General features: G+C 42.8%; 1 protein-coding gene across 4 annotated transcripts in view; it reads left to right on the top strand.

The window, feature by feature from the left end:
* The first annotated feature begins 6,248 nt into the window (after positions 1-6,248).
* The window catches only part of CACNB2 (calcium voltage-gated channel auxiliary subunit beta 2), a 222,020-nt gene continuing 213,767 nt past the window's right edge, over positions 6,249-14,501 (top strand). For all 4 annotated transcript variants that reach the window (XM_085227307.1, XM_085227305.1, XM_085227304.1 and 1 more), the window contains exon 1: positions 6,249-6,488. In XM_085227307.1, the coding sequence (XP_085083433.1) occupies positions 6,393-6,488 (96 nt within the window). In that variant the 5' untranslated portion in view covers positions 6,249-6,392. The remainder of the gene's footprint in view (positions 6,489-14,501) is intronic.

Genomic DNA, 14,501 nt, shown 5'->3' with positions numbered 1-14,501 from the left:
TGGCGTGCAGCAGGGGCAGCTCTGTCTGGTTTTCCTGAGCATCCCAGGCTTGGGTAACAACATATTTACCTGCTGGTTTTTAAGAGACATGACTGTAAAAGATAATCCTTTCTAATTATAACAGTTCAAATCAATTATGCAAAAAAAATTTTTTTTTTTTTAAAGTTAGTTCATTTCAGTCTGTTTCTCTCACAAAATGAACAAGAAAAAATGGGAAAAATTTTGTTAGCATCTAATGATATTAAGAAACCATTCCAATTTGAAAAAAAGTGTTGGAGAAAGTACTAGAAAGTGTATTATAAAAATGCATGGTCCAAAATAACTGTAAAATATATTTGTAGCTACAAAATGTATAATAAATCTGCTTGGTGCTTGCCACAGTTTTCTTCTTTGCATGCAAAGAAAAAAGTATTGCTATTCTATCTTTTTTTTTTTCCCCCACGGAAATCATAAGTTCCCACAGTGATGTTACAGTAAAAATTGTCATCTCAGCCCAAACTCCTGCTCTTAAGTTTTTGAAGGACACCTTGGTTTGCCTCATTTAAATCAGTGGGGTACCTGCCTACACCCATAGGGTGTTGGAGCAGGGCAAGTTGTACACTGTTCCATATTTCCGGAAGGCAGAAGTTTCTCTCAAAATTTTGCTCTGGAAGTGCATAAGTAAAGATGGGTTTGATGGCAACTGACTGTGGACAGTACAGTATATACATCATTGTATTAACATGACTGATGATATCCTCTTTTTCGCAGTCATTTTTCTTCTGAAACTTAAAAGCTAATGAAGATTTATTGAAAATTGCTCTCTTACAAAATGAAAATTTCTATCTTGCTAAGGATTGGGGGTCATCTGAGTAAAAAAGGTTTAGCAGTAAAGGAGAAAAAGAAGGAACAAACAAAAGCTTGAAGACTTGTCTTCCTCCCCCTCATTTTACTGCATAAACTCAAAGCGCTTAGCAAAAATTACTTTTCAGAAGCCAAACCCACATTATTCTGCAGTAATGTTTTCACAACTGACCCCGGTTGCAGCTTGATGTTTATAGCTGAGCTGCTCTCAGGGCTGGTGTTCTGCCAGGAAGGAATTCCTGCAGCCCTACTCCAAGCACTGGGCTCCTGCTCCCTGCTCTACCCAGCACTTGCACTTATCTGGCAGTAAGATGGCTGGTGGAGATAACAAAGCAGAGAATTAACCCTATAGAAAGATAAATAATTTTCTGCTACATTTTAATTTCAGTGCCTGAATGGATTGTCTCACACTTGGAGAAGCAAGCAAGATGATTGTGCAGAGCGGACCAGTGTACCCAAGGTGAGGAGGAAGGGAAATGACTCCTGACAAAAGCCAAGCATTGAAGTCTGCTTGATGGTAGTGTGGAGCAGTGCCACTAGCCATCTGCCTTCAGATCCATGCATGCATAAATCTGTGCAGAGTTTGTAAACTCTTAGGCAAGTTAACTCTGCCACCAGCCCTGGTAATGGTGAGTTAACTGTCAACCATGTTGATTGTTTTGCAATCCTTCTACAGATTAGAGGCTGTCATTGTCTTTTCTTACACCATTTATTGTGAATGGAGTTCTTTGGTGCCGCAAATAAGAGCCTTTTCGGTAGAAAGAAAAAATATGTCCTCCCTAAATCATAAAAGCAGAAGCTGAGCTTGGGGCTCAGTAAAGGGTGGAAGACAGGCCAAGCCCACGAAGCTGCAAAGAGCTTGGATGCTGTCCTTGGACACAGTCTGGATGGTCTATTAAAAGTTGTCTCTTATGTCAGTAACTCACATGGGCTGAGCATACTTGTGGGTGAGAGTGCTATAAAGCCTTTTTGTGCTCTTGTGTTTCATGTATTTAATAATAAGAGAGCAATAATACTATAAATAGGAACACCATAGTTGGTAAGGACTAGGGATACAAAGAAGATATGTGGTCTCAGCTATGATAGGAAGGCAAAGAAAAAGGAAAGAAAATATCGTCTGAATCAAGTAACTTCTACAGAAGTGCTTCATTAAAATGAGATTTGTACACAACCCATAGGCAGCAGAATTGCCTTTTGCAAAGTGAACAGCTAGCAAGCAGGAGTGTGCCTTTTTTGGTCACGTTTTTATGAGGGTTGAAAAATATGTGCTTAGGTGTTGTGGCTTTTGCAAGTACTGTGAGCTTTTGTACCTTGCTCTTCTATCATGGAGAAAACTTCTTCCTCCTAATCCCATCCTCCCCAAGAATATATCAAAACAGTATCAATCAAGGTTTTGTTGCACCTCGCCTACACCCCACAGAGTAAAGCATAATGAACACATGCTGGAAGGACAGATCTGCTCATTTAATGCAGCCAGCCAGTGTGGTGTTCTGATACAGACTGATAATAGATTCACAAGTGAGCTTGTCCAGATATTAGCTGTTTGCTTTTGTTCAGACTTGTTGTGGAAAAGGTAAAGTACAAAAATAAGGGAAGTCTCTTAAGTTTGCACACCAGCAGCCAGCTTGCAATTCACTGCTGAAAAAGATGGATTACCTTTGTTCTGAGATATTAAATCCAGGTAAGTGAGTGAATTCGTGTTTTCACAATACTGAATTTACCAGCTACAGCAGAAAGTGACACAGAGGAAGAGTTTGCTGTATCGGAGCTTTAAACATATTCAGTTGCAAGAACTTAAGTAGTTTGATAGCAGGCATCATAAGCTCACAAGTCTTTATTTATGCAAGTTTTTATCACCTTCCTTGGGCCTAAGTATTTAGCTTTTAGCTGCATGTATTCAAATAAAAGCAAAATTTTTTATTTTTGCATGCTCCCGTGACAATTATGGACTAAATCAATACTATACAAGAGTGCAAAGGTTAAAACACAGTGCTGGAGACCAACATTCTTGTACTGATGGCAAGGACAGTTAAATGCGTGAAGTAACACGGTGCTCCTTGCTCTAGAAGAACATCTAATCTCTCAAAGAACAAAAAAAGCCCTGTATTTTTATTATCTTCTCAAACAGACTAAGGTTTTCTTCTTCTTCTTCTTTTTTTTTTCTCCTTAACAAATAGCTTCTCTTTTTTTCCAATTTCCTAAAATTTGCATGTTTAGAAAAGTCCAAATAAGCATGCACAACACTTCTCCGTTGCAGATAAGAGCGTAAAAGAAAAATGTAGCAGAGTGGTTTTCCTCTGAGAAGTGGTCAGGAATAGCAGGTTGTTTTTCCCCTGAGAAGCAGCTAGCAAATTGGAATCTCTGTATATTGTTTTTACACGTTGACCCTTCTCCTGGAGATGTGGCCAAAAACAGCATGCAGAGGGATGGATGACAGCAAGGGTATGTGTTCAGCTGAAGGATTTTCACTGTACATTTCAAGGTTAGAAAATGCTGTTGAACTACAAACAAAAGGGTGAAACAGTTATTTTTCCCAGTTAATCTTCTGACCATTTATTACATCAATGCAGTGAATGATAATTGCTAGTAAAGAATAGTTAGGTAGATTACCAGGAAGAGAAACAAAATAAATGTACTGTTTAGAAATTTATAGGGGGTCAGTGGTTTGTTTTACATATTTTCTTAGAGAAACATATACAACCCCAATTCTCAATATTTAGCTATTTTCACTTTTGATTCTTCGTGACTTAAACTTATTTCCTGAGTCCTTACTTGACTAGGGCTGCTCCAAAAGTAATGCCTCCTATTTTATTATGTTGACCCACAAAGTCAGAGGCAGATGTTGGTGATATGGCAGTAGAGATTGAACTTTCTCACCAATATTCCATTACATTTTATTGCTGTGGGACAGATGGCAGCATAGGAGCAGTCTGACAGTATGGCTTCTGATACAGAAGTTTGCAGGAAACAAAGGTATGGAACTGAATTTCTCTGTGCAGAAAAATGGCACCCATCGACACTTGCTAAATGCTTATGGAGACCAAACAGTGAATGTGACCACAGTGAAGTGGTGGGTGGTGACAGTGAAATGGGTCAACTCCACTGTTGTAGAATTTTATGAGTGCAGCATGCAGGCTCCTGTTCATCACTGTTGAAAATACATAGCTAATGGTGGTGGCTGTTTTGAAAAACAATGTTTAATAGCTGAGAATTTTCTCTACTGAATAGTGTTATTGGTTGTATTTTTCACATAAATAAATAGGAGCTGTTGCTTTCGGAGTGACATCTGTGTCTGTGTATGTAAACAAAAAAGTATTACATTCATCTTTTCATAAAGAAAGGAAGAAAAATTAACTATTAAAGATACAGAACTTAGCAAAGTGAACTTGATTTGATATATTTGATCTCTAATTTATGAGGAAGTAGAAATCCCTTTCAACAGAGATGTACAATTCATGGTTTCAGAAACTGTAATGCTTTCAAAATGATCACTATTAAGGAATGGAATATTGGAAAAAAAAAAAATAAATCCCGTGAGTAGTAATATACCCTACACAAAATGAAAAATTCAGCATGAAGGACCACTGCTACATAACTAAATAGCTACTACTCCTTGCTCCATGTGAGAGAGAATAGATAGACAGTGATGGATGCCTGAAAACTTACCAAGTCCAGGCTGTACTGAATCACTGTGGATCAAGAGCTGTTTGTACAGAGTGTTTGAAACAGAAGGATAAATGGTTCCAAAGCCATAAAGATGCTGGAAATGAAAGCCAGCATCATCAGATAAAATCACCCCACTTAGCAGTCATAAACAGAAATATTGTGCTAGGATCTTGTATAAATCTTTACTTATGTGATGTCCTCCCATAATTGTTATGGTGGTCACAAAAAGTAACACAATTAAAACAATCTAAATTGAAGGCAACAAATAATTGCTCCAAGGCCTATAACAGAATGTGAAACATTCTGCATTTTTCACATCAAATGTGTAAAGAGAAAATGCTTCTTGCTTATGATCACCAAGAGGACATCTGAAAGAGGCCAGGTTTTAGCACCTTTATAGGTAGGCATCTCTATTTAACTGTTTGACTAACACATAAACACATGAAAAACATTCTTTTCATTACAGTTCTGTTTTCCCATAGATGATATCTTGGAGAAAATTATTTTTGAAGAATACTATGACAACTTTAAAAAAACCAACAATATAAACACAAAAACTGTGGAACTTTTTGGACAAGTGCAATTTCTGAAGCTTCTTCAAGCCTCAGTGCATTTCCAGTAGCAGATAAAGACAATTGCCTCACAAAAAGTGGATAGGATGTTTTTGCCATTCATATGAGAAAATCTGCAGGGGTAAGTTAACTCAGAGAGGGAATTTATTACTGTAATGAAAAATAAGATAAATCAAGCACGTGGTTGCAAGAAAGCTTGAAAGTGCTTCTTGAACTGGCTTTTGTGCTGGGTTGGATTTGTTGGCTCCTTTTCCTGTGTGACTATTATATTACATTTAGATACTGGTGCAATTTTAAATATAAGACACATGTGGCCATTCTGAGTTTATTTAATGATTTGTCATTGTTTATCAATAAGAGATCTCATAAACACAAAGTGATTTCAGAAGCAGAACCTTCTCTCTGTGCTGCCTGGCATGCAGACAGGCCTGGCCCAAGAAAGACATGGAGAGGCAACAAGTCATTCTGTAGAGTACATGCTCTACTCCACTCTGTCCATCGTGTGCGTATGTGCTCAGATGCCTCATCCATTAGGCCAGCCATCACCTCAGGGGAGCAGTGTGTTCCTCCTGAGTCAAGTTATAAACAGATTCTTCAGAAACCAGTTATTGCTGCCCTGTCATCATTATACACAACCAGGCAGTGAGCTCCATCCCACCTGCCAGCTGGGAATCCCTCAGCCCTTGCAGCTGTGCGTGCAGCCAGCTCCAAGAGGTGCAGAGAAACCCTACAAATGCAGAACTTTGCGGTAGAGAAGCTCAGAGCCGTTCACCACCTCATCCAGCCGGTGATGCACGCGGGGCCATGGGACCCGCGCAGGGCAGGGCAGGGCGTGGCAGGCAGCCTTTCTCACAGAGCGCCCGGCTCCACCCCGCGCTCCCCTCTGTTCTCAGCGGGGCTCGGGGACGGGCTGGGCCTACTCTGCCTCCCTCCTGCCCGCCCGCCCGCCCGCCCCAACTTTCTCGCTCCCCGGCGGGGAGGCCGCGAGGGAGGAACGCGAGGAGGGCGGCGCTGCCCAGCTCCCGCCGCCCGGTAGCTGCCGGGAGGGAGATGCTCGCTGTCACTTTCCCTCATCCCCACGCACCGCCCCCTGCCCTCCCCCCGCGCCCGCTGCCGGCAGTGCCCCGTCCCCCGGCGCCGCGCCGCGCGCTCCTCGCCGGCAGCAGGCAGGGCCGCGCCGCAGCCCGCCCGCCTCGGTCCTCCCGCCCGCTCCCCGGCATGGCCGGGCGTTGAGGGGCGCCGCGCCGCCCCGCCTCGGCTCTGCCCGCCTCTGCCCCGCCGCGGGGCTCGGCTCTGCCCGGCTTTACGCCAATGGTCCAGAGCGACATGGCCAAATCGCCTCCCAGCCCGGCGCAGGAGGTGCCGATGGAGCTGCTGGACAACCCCCTGCCCGCGGCGGCAGCGCAGGTAGGGCGGGGGCGGCGTGGCCAGGCGGCACCGCAGGGCTCGGGAGCCGGGAGGGGCGGCGGGGAGCGACCGGGGCGCGGCCCTCGGCGCGTGCTCCGCGCTCGGAAAAGTTTGGCACCCGGAGCGCCGCCGTCCCCCGATCCCCGGGATGCGCGAGCCGAGAGAAGCCGGCGGCTCTCCGGAGGGTGGATGGGCGGGCGGCACGCGTTGCGCCCGCGCTCGGCGCGCTGTCAGTGACAGGTCCCGGCCGGGCTCCCCGCCGCGGTGACCTGTTGGTGCCGGCCGGGCGGGAGCGGAGGGGCCGAGCGGGTTCCGAGGCGCCGATGGGCGCTCCGGCGGCGCGGCAGCCTTGGGGCTGTCCGAGCGCTCAGGTGGACGGGCGCCGCGAGGAGAGGGCTGCGCTCCGAAAGGTGGTTCCTGTTTAATTGAGGAACGTTGCATAACGCCTTCGAGTTTGCAATAGTTGGCTACAAAGACTTTCGGTGCTATTTTTAAACCCACTCAAAGGGTGGTAAAATCCGATTGCGTGCGTTTTAAATTGCAAACATGCTTGCTCGAGCTCGGAGTTTTTTTCCTTTTGGGGTGGCGGTTTCATTTGCTGCCGCCGAAGCTTTTCCTGACGCTTTATGTTCTGTGAAGCGGTCTGGTGCCATCGCAGGAGTGCCGGATTGTCACAGGAGTCTGTAATTGCTCCGTGGGTTCTGGGAGCGATGACAGCAGAGCAAAGCCCGGCACTGAAACGCAGCCGAGATGGGGCTGAACAAGTGTCTCTTTGGCTGTGGATTTGTCTGCGGTCTCTGAGCGCAGAGCACATTTTGGTAGGGCAGTATGCTTTGCCAGCCTCTCCAGAAGCAGTGGCAAAGGAACTCGTTTCTGACCCACACCTTTCTGTATCTTTTCAGCCCTAAGTGCAGAATTGGTGACTGTCAAATCATGACACAGTGGTACTGCGGGTCAAACACTGATCATAAAGCTGATTTTCACTCTCCACTCCCTTTACACTAGTTATAAAGAAGCTCTGTTTAGAGAGGAAGATAGCTTGCCGACACATACATTATGTGTCATTCAGGTAAAGTACTTCTATTTTATAGAATTGGCTTCTGAACACCTGAAGCCAAAAAGCCAATTTTTAAGATAGTGGTGACACAGCTTTTTGGTTGAGTGAATAATTTTCAGTGCTCTGAACCAGACTCTGTCAGGCAAGACAAGAATCATGTCTTCTCCTTACATATATACCCTAGACCTACGTAAGCCCTTTGGCTTCACCTCATTCCTTAGCATGCTCTGTATTGAGAGGCAATTATTCTGACCTGGGTTTTTGCTCCATTAACATGATTTCCAGAAAATCAATATGGTAAGATCTTGCTGCTTTAGAAAACACAGTGAGAAGGAGAAGCTTAATGAGAGTGAGTGAATGATCAAGTAGGTTGCCGACAGGTCCTCCAGCTATGCCCACCACTGTCTTTTTCACTGAGGCGCTTATGTATCAATCCTAGAAAAATTTCATGCCAAGTAATGCGTCAGGAAGGAAAAAGCCATGCAATCTTATGGAGTGATATCACTCCTCAAAGTATTCTCTCTGAAGTGCTACTTCTGGTAATTATGGTTAAGCAAAATATAATTGTAGAGCCTCTGTATACTTGTAGCAAGCCTCAGGATTTCTCTTACCCAAGAATTTTAATTTTGCAAAGCTGCGTGTTTCTTTTAATCTGACTGTACATCGCGGCCAATACCTTGGATTGTGCCTGGCCATCAATTTTGGCCAAACTCATCACTGCTTGGCAGAGGCGTGAATGCAGTTAACACTCTGGAAGCAGTTTCTCTTAAAAGATTATTAAGTACATGAACTGTTCCTAGATAGTCCCTGTGTATAATCTATGTCTTATTTCTATAGTGTGTTTTTCTAACAAGATCTGTAAAAGGAATAAAATCCCTGCAGGTGTTGATCCTGGCAATCGTACCATAATTTCCCTGGGAAGTTCTTTGCAGTAGGGGAAAGTGTTCATGTTTCTGTGTCACCTAGAACACTGTGGCTTTTAGGTCTGTGTTACTTAAGCATGTAGTTCTGGGTGCTCACTGTGATCACACTCGAGGCAGGGTTTGTGGTGTGCTTTTAGCTATCTGGTTTGGCCAGGTGTGTGCATGTGCTGGTAGTGACACTATTCGCTGTGCTTGCATTTGTGTCACTGCAAAGTAGCAGTTTTAGGTGTCACCCTTTTGTCATAAACTCAGCATCTGATTTTCAGCAATCGTAAAACAAGCAAACTGTTGAATGGGATCAGTGGTTGATAATCAGAGCCTGATTTTTTGAAAAATCAACTTCATTACCATCTTAAAATTTTTCTTTCAAGAATCTCTCAGATCTAGAGATCTGAATCTGAATGTGTAAATGAATCATTTTAACTAACACAGATGCAGTGGCAATTTGTACATAACCTATTGCAACAAGGAATATTAATGCCTTTCGTGGTAGTTCTCGGCCCTTCTCCTTTTTTTCCCTCTCATTTAATTTTTTTTTCTGTTCCCGATTCAAAGTCCATCAATCCCCAGTAATTACATCTGGTGATTCCTATTTTCTCATTCCACGACTTCCCGGGTTATGCTATAGGTACAGCCTTTGCACTCAGGTCAGTGAATTTCGTGGGATATTTCTAAGAAAATATAATGAAGCCTCTTAGCAGGCAACAACAGGCTACCTTGTGGAGGGAGAAGGCATCGTGCCCTGGATGAATTCTTCCCTATTCCCCATTATCATTTTCCTCTGTTCTCTTCTTTGCCTTCTTATCTATCATCTTGCAGTGCAGGCTCTAACAGCCTGACACATCTGAAATGAAAACAGTTCCCTTCTTAATTGTTTCCTCCAGCTCCTTCACTTGCATTTAGATTTCCTCTGTGGCCCGGTACTGTTCAATGCTCCCCCCTCCCTGCCCAAAGGCTGCTGGGGTGGCACTTGGCATGGGCAGGGGCTGCCCACTGCTCGGTGTGCAGCATGGGGTTGGGCCCGGCGGCCTCAGATCTCATTCTATATTGGCCGTGAGTGATGCTAGCGGGAATTTTGGAGCACTGTGCGTTCTGACGATTCGAGAATATCAGTACAGTTGTGGGCCCTGCCCTTCCCAGATTTCTAGCTGTCTTTTCAGTGCATAGCACCGTTCCCTCCCGCCTGTCCCGTGGTGATGAGGGACCGGCGATATATTCCCGCGGATTAATTACACTGCCCTCTGCTGCTCCATTTCAGCTAAGCTGATTTATCAGGATGCACAGTGCTTACCTATTCTTCAAGTGAACGTTTGCAGCAGTGCATCTCTCCTGTCTAACTAAAGAGAATGCCTTATATGTGACAAACAGACACGATTTGTATCCCTTTTTTCACTCTCACAATCGCAACAGCCATTCTCAATAGAGGCATAGAAGGTTTTACTCTCTTCTGGCAGCATCCCTGCAAGCCAGATGTGAGAGCAGGACCATATATGAATAAAGAAGAGAAGAAATCAAACTAGTACATTGGGCTTTTCATGGTCCTGGGCAAGAGGCAGTATTTTCTCTCCTGATGAGGTAAACCTCCTTCCAGCATTGCACTGAAAAATACATTTTGATAGTCTGAATAAAGAAAGCCCTTCAACTTTCAGCTGTTACTTTTCTGATAATCCTCCTCTGCTTTTAGGGTTTGTTTTGCATTGTCCAAAATTCACCAGTAACAGGTAAAGGTGTGTGGTTGTCTCATCCAGAGACATTTCTTTGCCGCTCAGGTGTTGCGCATCATCAGCATCTGTGGACTATAGTTACTGTTTGCTTTTTTTTCTTAACATTTTCCTAGACTGCAAAATCTCTGGGAAGCAATTTAGCACGTTCGTTCCTAATTTCTTTGAGAGTTAGCCGTTTTCTAGAGGCTATCTCTGTTTTTGTCTTGTTTTGTCTCTAGGTTTATAATTTTGAACCTTTGTGGATGAAAAGTTCCCGTACACTTCCAAGCTTGACCTCTCTAAGTCTCAGTTACTTTTCTTCTGCTTCTTTTTCTCAGTTCTTTTCTGTGCAAGGACAGAAGAGTTTCAAAATAACACAAAGCAACCCAAATCAGCCTTCCTGCCCTGCGGGGCAGAGGGAAGATTTTCATAGGCAGCTGCTGTTCCTGCAAGTCTTTTGCAAAGACAGGTCTCTTTTGTGTGTAACAGGAAGAAATAAACTCATGGGGAGGAGAAGGCGCATGGCCTGCAACTGTAGTGTCTGATTGTAAAGGCTGCGGGAGGCATGGTTGAGTTTGGGCACAGGCCTCAGTGTCTGCTGATGTTGTGAGCTCAGTTAGGAGCAGACGTTGTCAGTGGTGCAGTGGGGAGATGGACAGCAGAATTTGACAACGTGGTGTCCTGAGTCTCTGGGAAGAGGAGAGCAGGTCAGGTCCCCCACCTGCTGTCTGCTGAAGTGGAAACTACTGGGTGCCCCAACCTGGGGCCCCAGGGGGAGTGTGGGAGCACAGAGAGCTGGCTCAGAAGCGCATAAACTGGTGAGAACTGGGCTATTTCTGGTGGCAGCACTCGAAAGGCTTTATTGCAGGCCAGCAGAAAGGAGCACCAAAGATTTCTCGGCAGAAATGGTTTCTTTTTAGTCAGAGAAAAAGTGACATTTGTCAAATATTTATATTGAGATGATGTATGCAACTTTGGATAAGTAATTTTATTTGTGTTTTGTTGTTGTTTTGTTGGTTAGGTATTAGATTTTAAAGAACGGCTGTTGAATGGACTTGGCAGCCTCAGCATTTTAACTTGGTGACGATGGAGTTCCTCACTTTGATAAGATTTCTCAAGGGATCCCTGGTCTTTTCTGTATTGTCATCATTGCAAGTGGTGATTTTTTTTTTAAGGTTTTGACATCTAACTTTGGGATTCTTCTCTGCTATGGGAACATGAGTCTGTGCTCTGTAGGCAGCTTCCTCATTGAAGGTGTGTCACAGGGCAAATGTAGGGTGACCTGAAACCCCAGCTATGGGAGCAAGGCCAGCCAGGACACATTGTTGTGTCCAACATTGCTCTGTTGCCTCCATTCCAATAGTGGGATGGAGCTGGGGAGTCCTGGGAAGCTCAATACTGATGCCTTTTTCTTTGTCTTTTGGTATTCTTTTGATCCTTGTAGCTGCTCATTTGTTCATTTGAAGTCATGTAATCTTTGTTCCAACTCTGAGTTTTTGTTTTCTGTTTTTGTTTTGTTTTGTTTTGTTTTTCTCTGTTTCCTTTCTGACATCATTTTCTATTTCAAGACTTGAATTCATTTCACCGACTTTGATGCCTAATTCTTCTGCTCCTTCTTTTACTCTTTGAGTAGGTCCAGCAGAGGGAAGCTTTCCATACTTGGCTCCTATCTCCTGAATTTATCTTTGCATTTAACCATGGCACCAGTCTTGATGGCTGATGCTATTTTGTCTGTTATAATTAGTAAAGGCTCAGGCTTACACTATATCTGTTTCTCTTTGGTATAATATACCACTGGAGTGGTTGCTGGTTAAGGCTTTTTTCAGACTTTCACTGAAGATCAGTTCCTTGGCTGTGGATAGCCGACAATCTGAAATGTTTTATCACCTCTTCCAGGTGATAGGATTTTGATACAGTGATCAAGAATGCCTTCTGCTCATTATGTGTGTTAGAGGATTAAATGTTACAGATAGACGCCTTTCACGTCTTGAGGCTGAACCTCATTAAAATGGGAGGGTTTCACTGGGCAATGTTAATCTCATCTGTTTGCAATAACTTGAGGTAGCTGTATATGAAACTGTTAATTACTAGGAAACTGCTGTTTTTGCCTGTAATGCTTCATGTGATTCCCATATTTTGTTTGATTACATGGTCTGAACAAAGGTTGCATGATGTACTTGCACGTCAGGACTGGAAAACAGAGTTGTCCTTTGCTTTGTTAAGTCTCTGTTGATGAACTGCTCTTTACAAGATGACTTTGGTAGTTTTTTTTAGGGCTTCGCATAGTCTGCCAGGTATTTTAAGAAGCTGTAGAACATAAATGCGTGTGGTTGTGTTTCTTGTCTCTGGCAGCTTCACTGATTTTAAAAGAACTTCACACATCTGACTAATAAACCAAGCTTCAGTTTTCATCCTGTAAACACTTACATGTATACAGATCTTTGTTTGTGTAAGGAGTGATGCTGAAATCCAATGAGAATGCTTCCTTCAGCAAACTTCTTATATAAACAGACTTACTGTCAAAACTGGAGCCTGCTGTATTAAAATGAGCTGGGTTGAGTTACAATACAGGATGGGTTTAGGGTGGTTCTGGTGGGCAGGACTACTGTGTTTAAGGAAGGTGCCCCAGGTTACTGCTTTTGCTGGCCAATGCTCACACATCATGATTCAGCCCTTTATTTTTAGCTACATAATTACAGCCAACTGCTGAATAGAACATAGATTAGACAGCTGATTTTCATATGGAAATCACAATAACATATTCGGTTCACTGTGATTCTCCTCCCCCCCTCAGCCCCTCCCCAGAATTGCATGTAACTCGTAGATTACGTGTTTATTTTTTCTTTTAGTACAAAGTTCTTATTTTTGCATGAAGCTCTTATGGAAAAAAATACATTAAAAAAGCAAAACATAATGAATAGGACAGGATGAGTATTCACGGTTCTTCACATGGCAGAGACACTCAATCATTTTTTGAAATCTGTTTGTTTATGGAAGACTTATCACATGTTTAGAACAAAGTTTCCAACATTTCTGGCTGTGGGAATAGGCTTGGAAGGCATAGAAGACAAATGTGGTCCCAGATTGGTATCCTTTAAAATAACAAGAACAGCCGTCAAATCAGCCTTTTCTCACATGCCGATGCTGTCCTCCCTTTCTTCTAACTCAGAATCAATCCAGGCAGGAAAGCAGCTGCACTGTGGGCCCTCCCTGCAGCCTGCTATCCTGTCCGACACGTCCTGTGTGCAAAGTGGGCATGCAGCTGGTGCCCTCCAACAGTTTTCTCTTATATGAGACTGAAACAATAATGTGCAGGCTGCTGTGCATGAAACAAAGCCAAGCAAAAAAAAAAAAAAAACAGTGACTGAAAAATCAAGATAAGAGTACATTTGAGGTGGGTTTGGGCTGTGATGTTGCCTGAAATGAAGGCTTTTAGTTGTTGCTATGCAGGTAGAGAAGCAGTTTGTCTCCCTGCTTGCAATGCTTTTTTATTCTGGTCTTGTTTATTTCGTCCTTGTAAATCTGGGTCTATTTTGCTTTTGCAGTAATTTTTTTTGCCTTATAAAACTGAATAAACGATTTTATAAGTAAAGTAAATATTGAAGAAACTGGTTACAATACAGAAATGTGATTGTGGAAGAGAATATACATTCGTTGTTCTAGTATCTCCTCAGGGATTACATAGCATTGTAGTCGATATATATATTATATATGAAATTGCCTAGTTCTTTATGTAGATTCTTTATACACTTGAGGTACTATGTGAATACTTTGAATCTTTGTTTTTGTATAAATATAATATATTTTTGTATCCTTCCACAAAAATGGAGAAAAGATGCTCAGAATGTTGACAGGTAACTGTGCCACTGTAGTTGCTTCAATGATAGCAATTTTTAACTACTGGCAAGTTTTGATTTAAAAAAAAATTGTTTTTATTTAAAGATCATCAGTGTTAAAGACAATTTGTATATATTGTGTGTCACCTTAATATTGTATCTTACCATGTGGAAACAAGATGATTCACAAGGAACTGTCTAATCTAACAGTAACTGGAAAATTTCTTCAATAGTTTACTGGTAATAGCGCTTCCAGTTTACTCTTTATCCTTACACACCTGTAAAATCCTTTGTAGGATCAAAATTTTCTTCTTTTGCCAAAGATTCCTTTTAGAAGTACAACCATGTGAAATCATTCCTGGTTCACTTTTCAGTTTATGTATCATGTCTTACTTGATTCATCAGAAAGTCATACTTTCATCCCCATGATGTGCACTATGCTTTTTTTTTTTTCTTTCTTTTTTTTTTTTTTTTAAATATATAATTCAGCCTTA

This window comes from Meleagris gallopavo, chromosome 6 (genome assembly GCF_905368555.1).
Source record: "Meleagris gallopavo chromosome 6, MGAL_WU_HG_1.1, whole genome shotgun sequence".
In the NCBI taxonomy this organism is placed as follows: Eukaryota; Metazoa; Chordata; class Aves; order Galliformes; family Phasianidae; genus Meleagris; species Meleagris gallopavo.
Note: the sequence above shows the minus strand (reverse complement) of the source record. Positions and strands in the feature narration are given on the sequence as shown.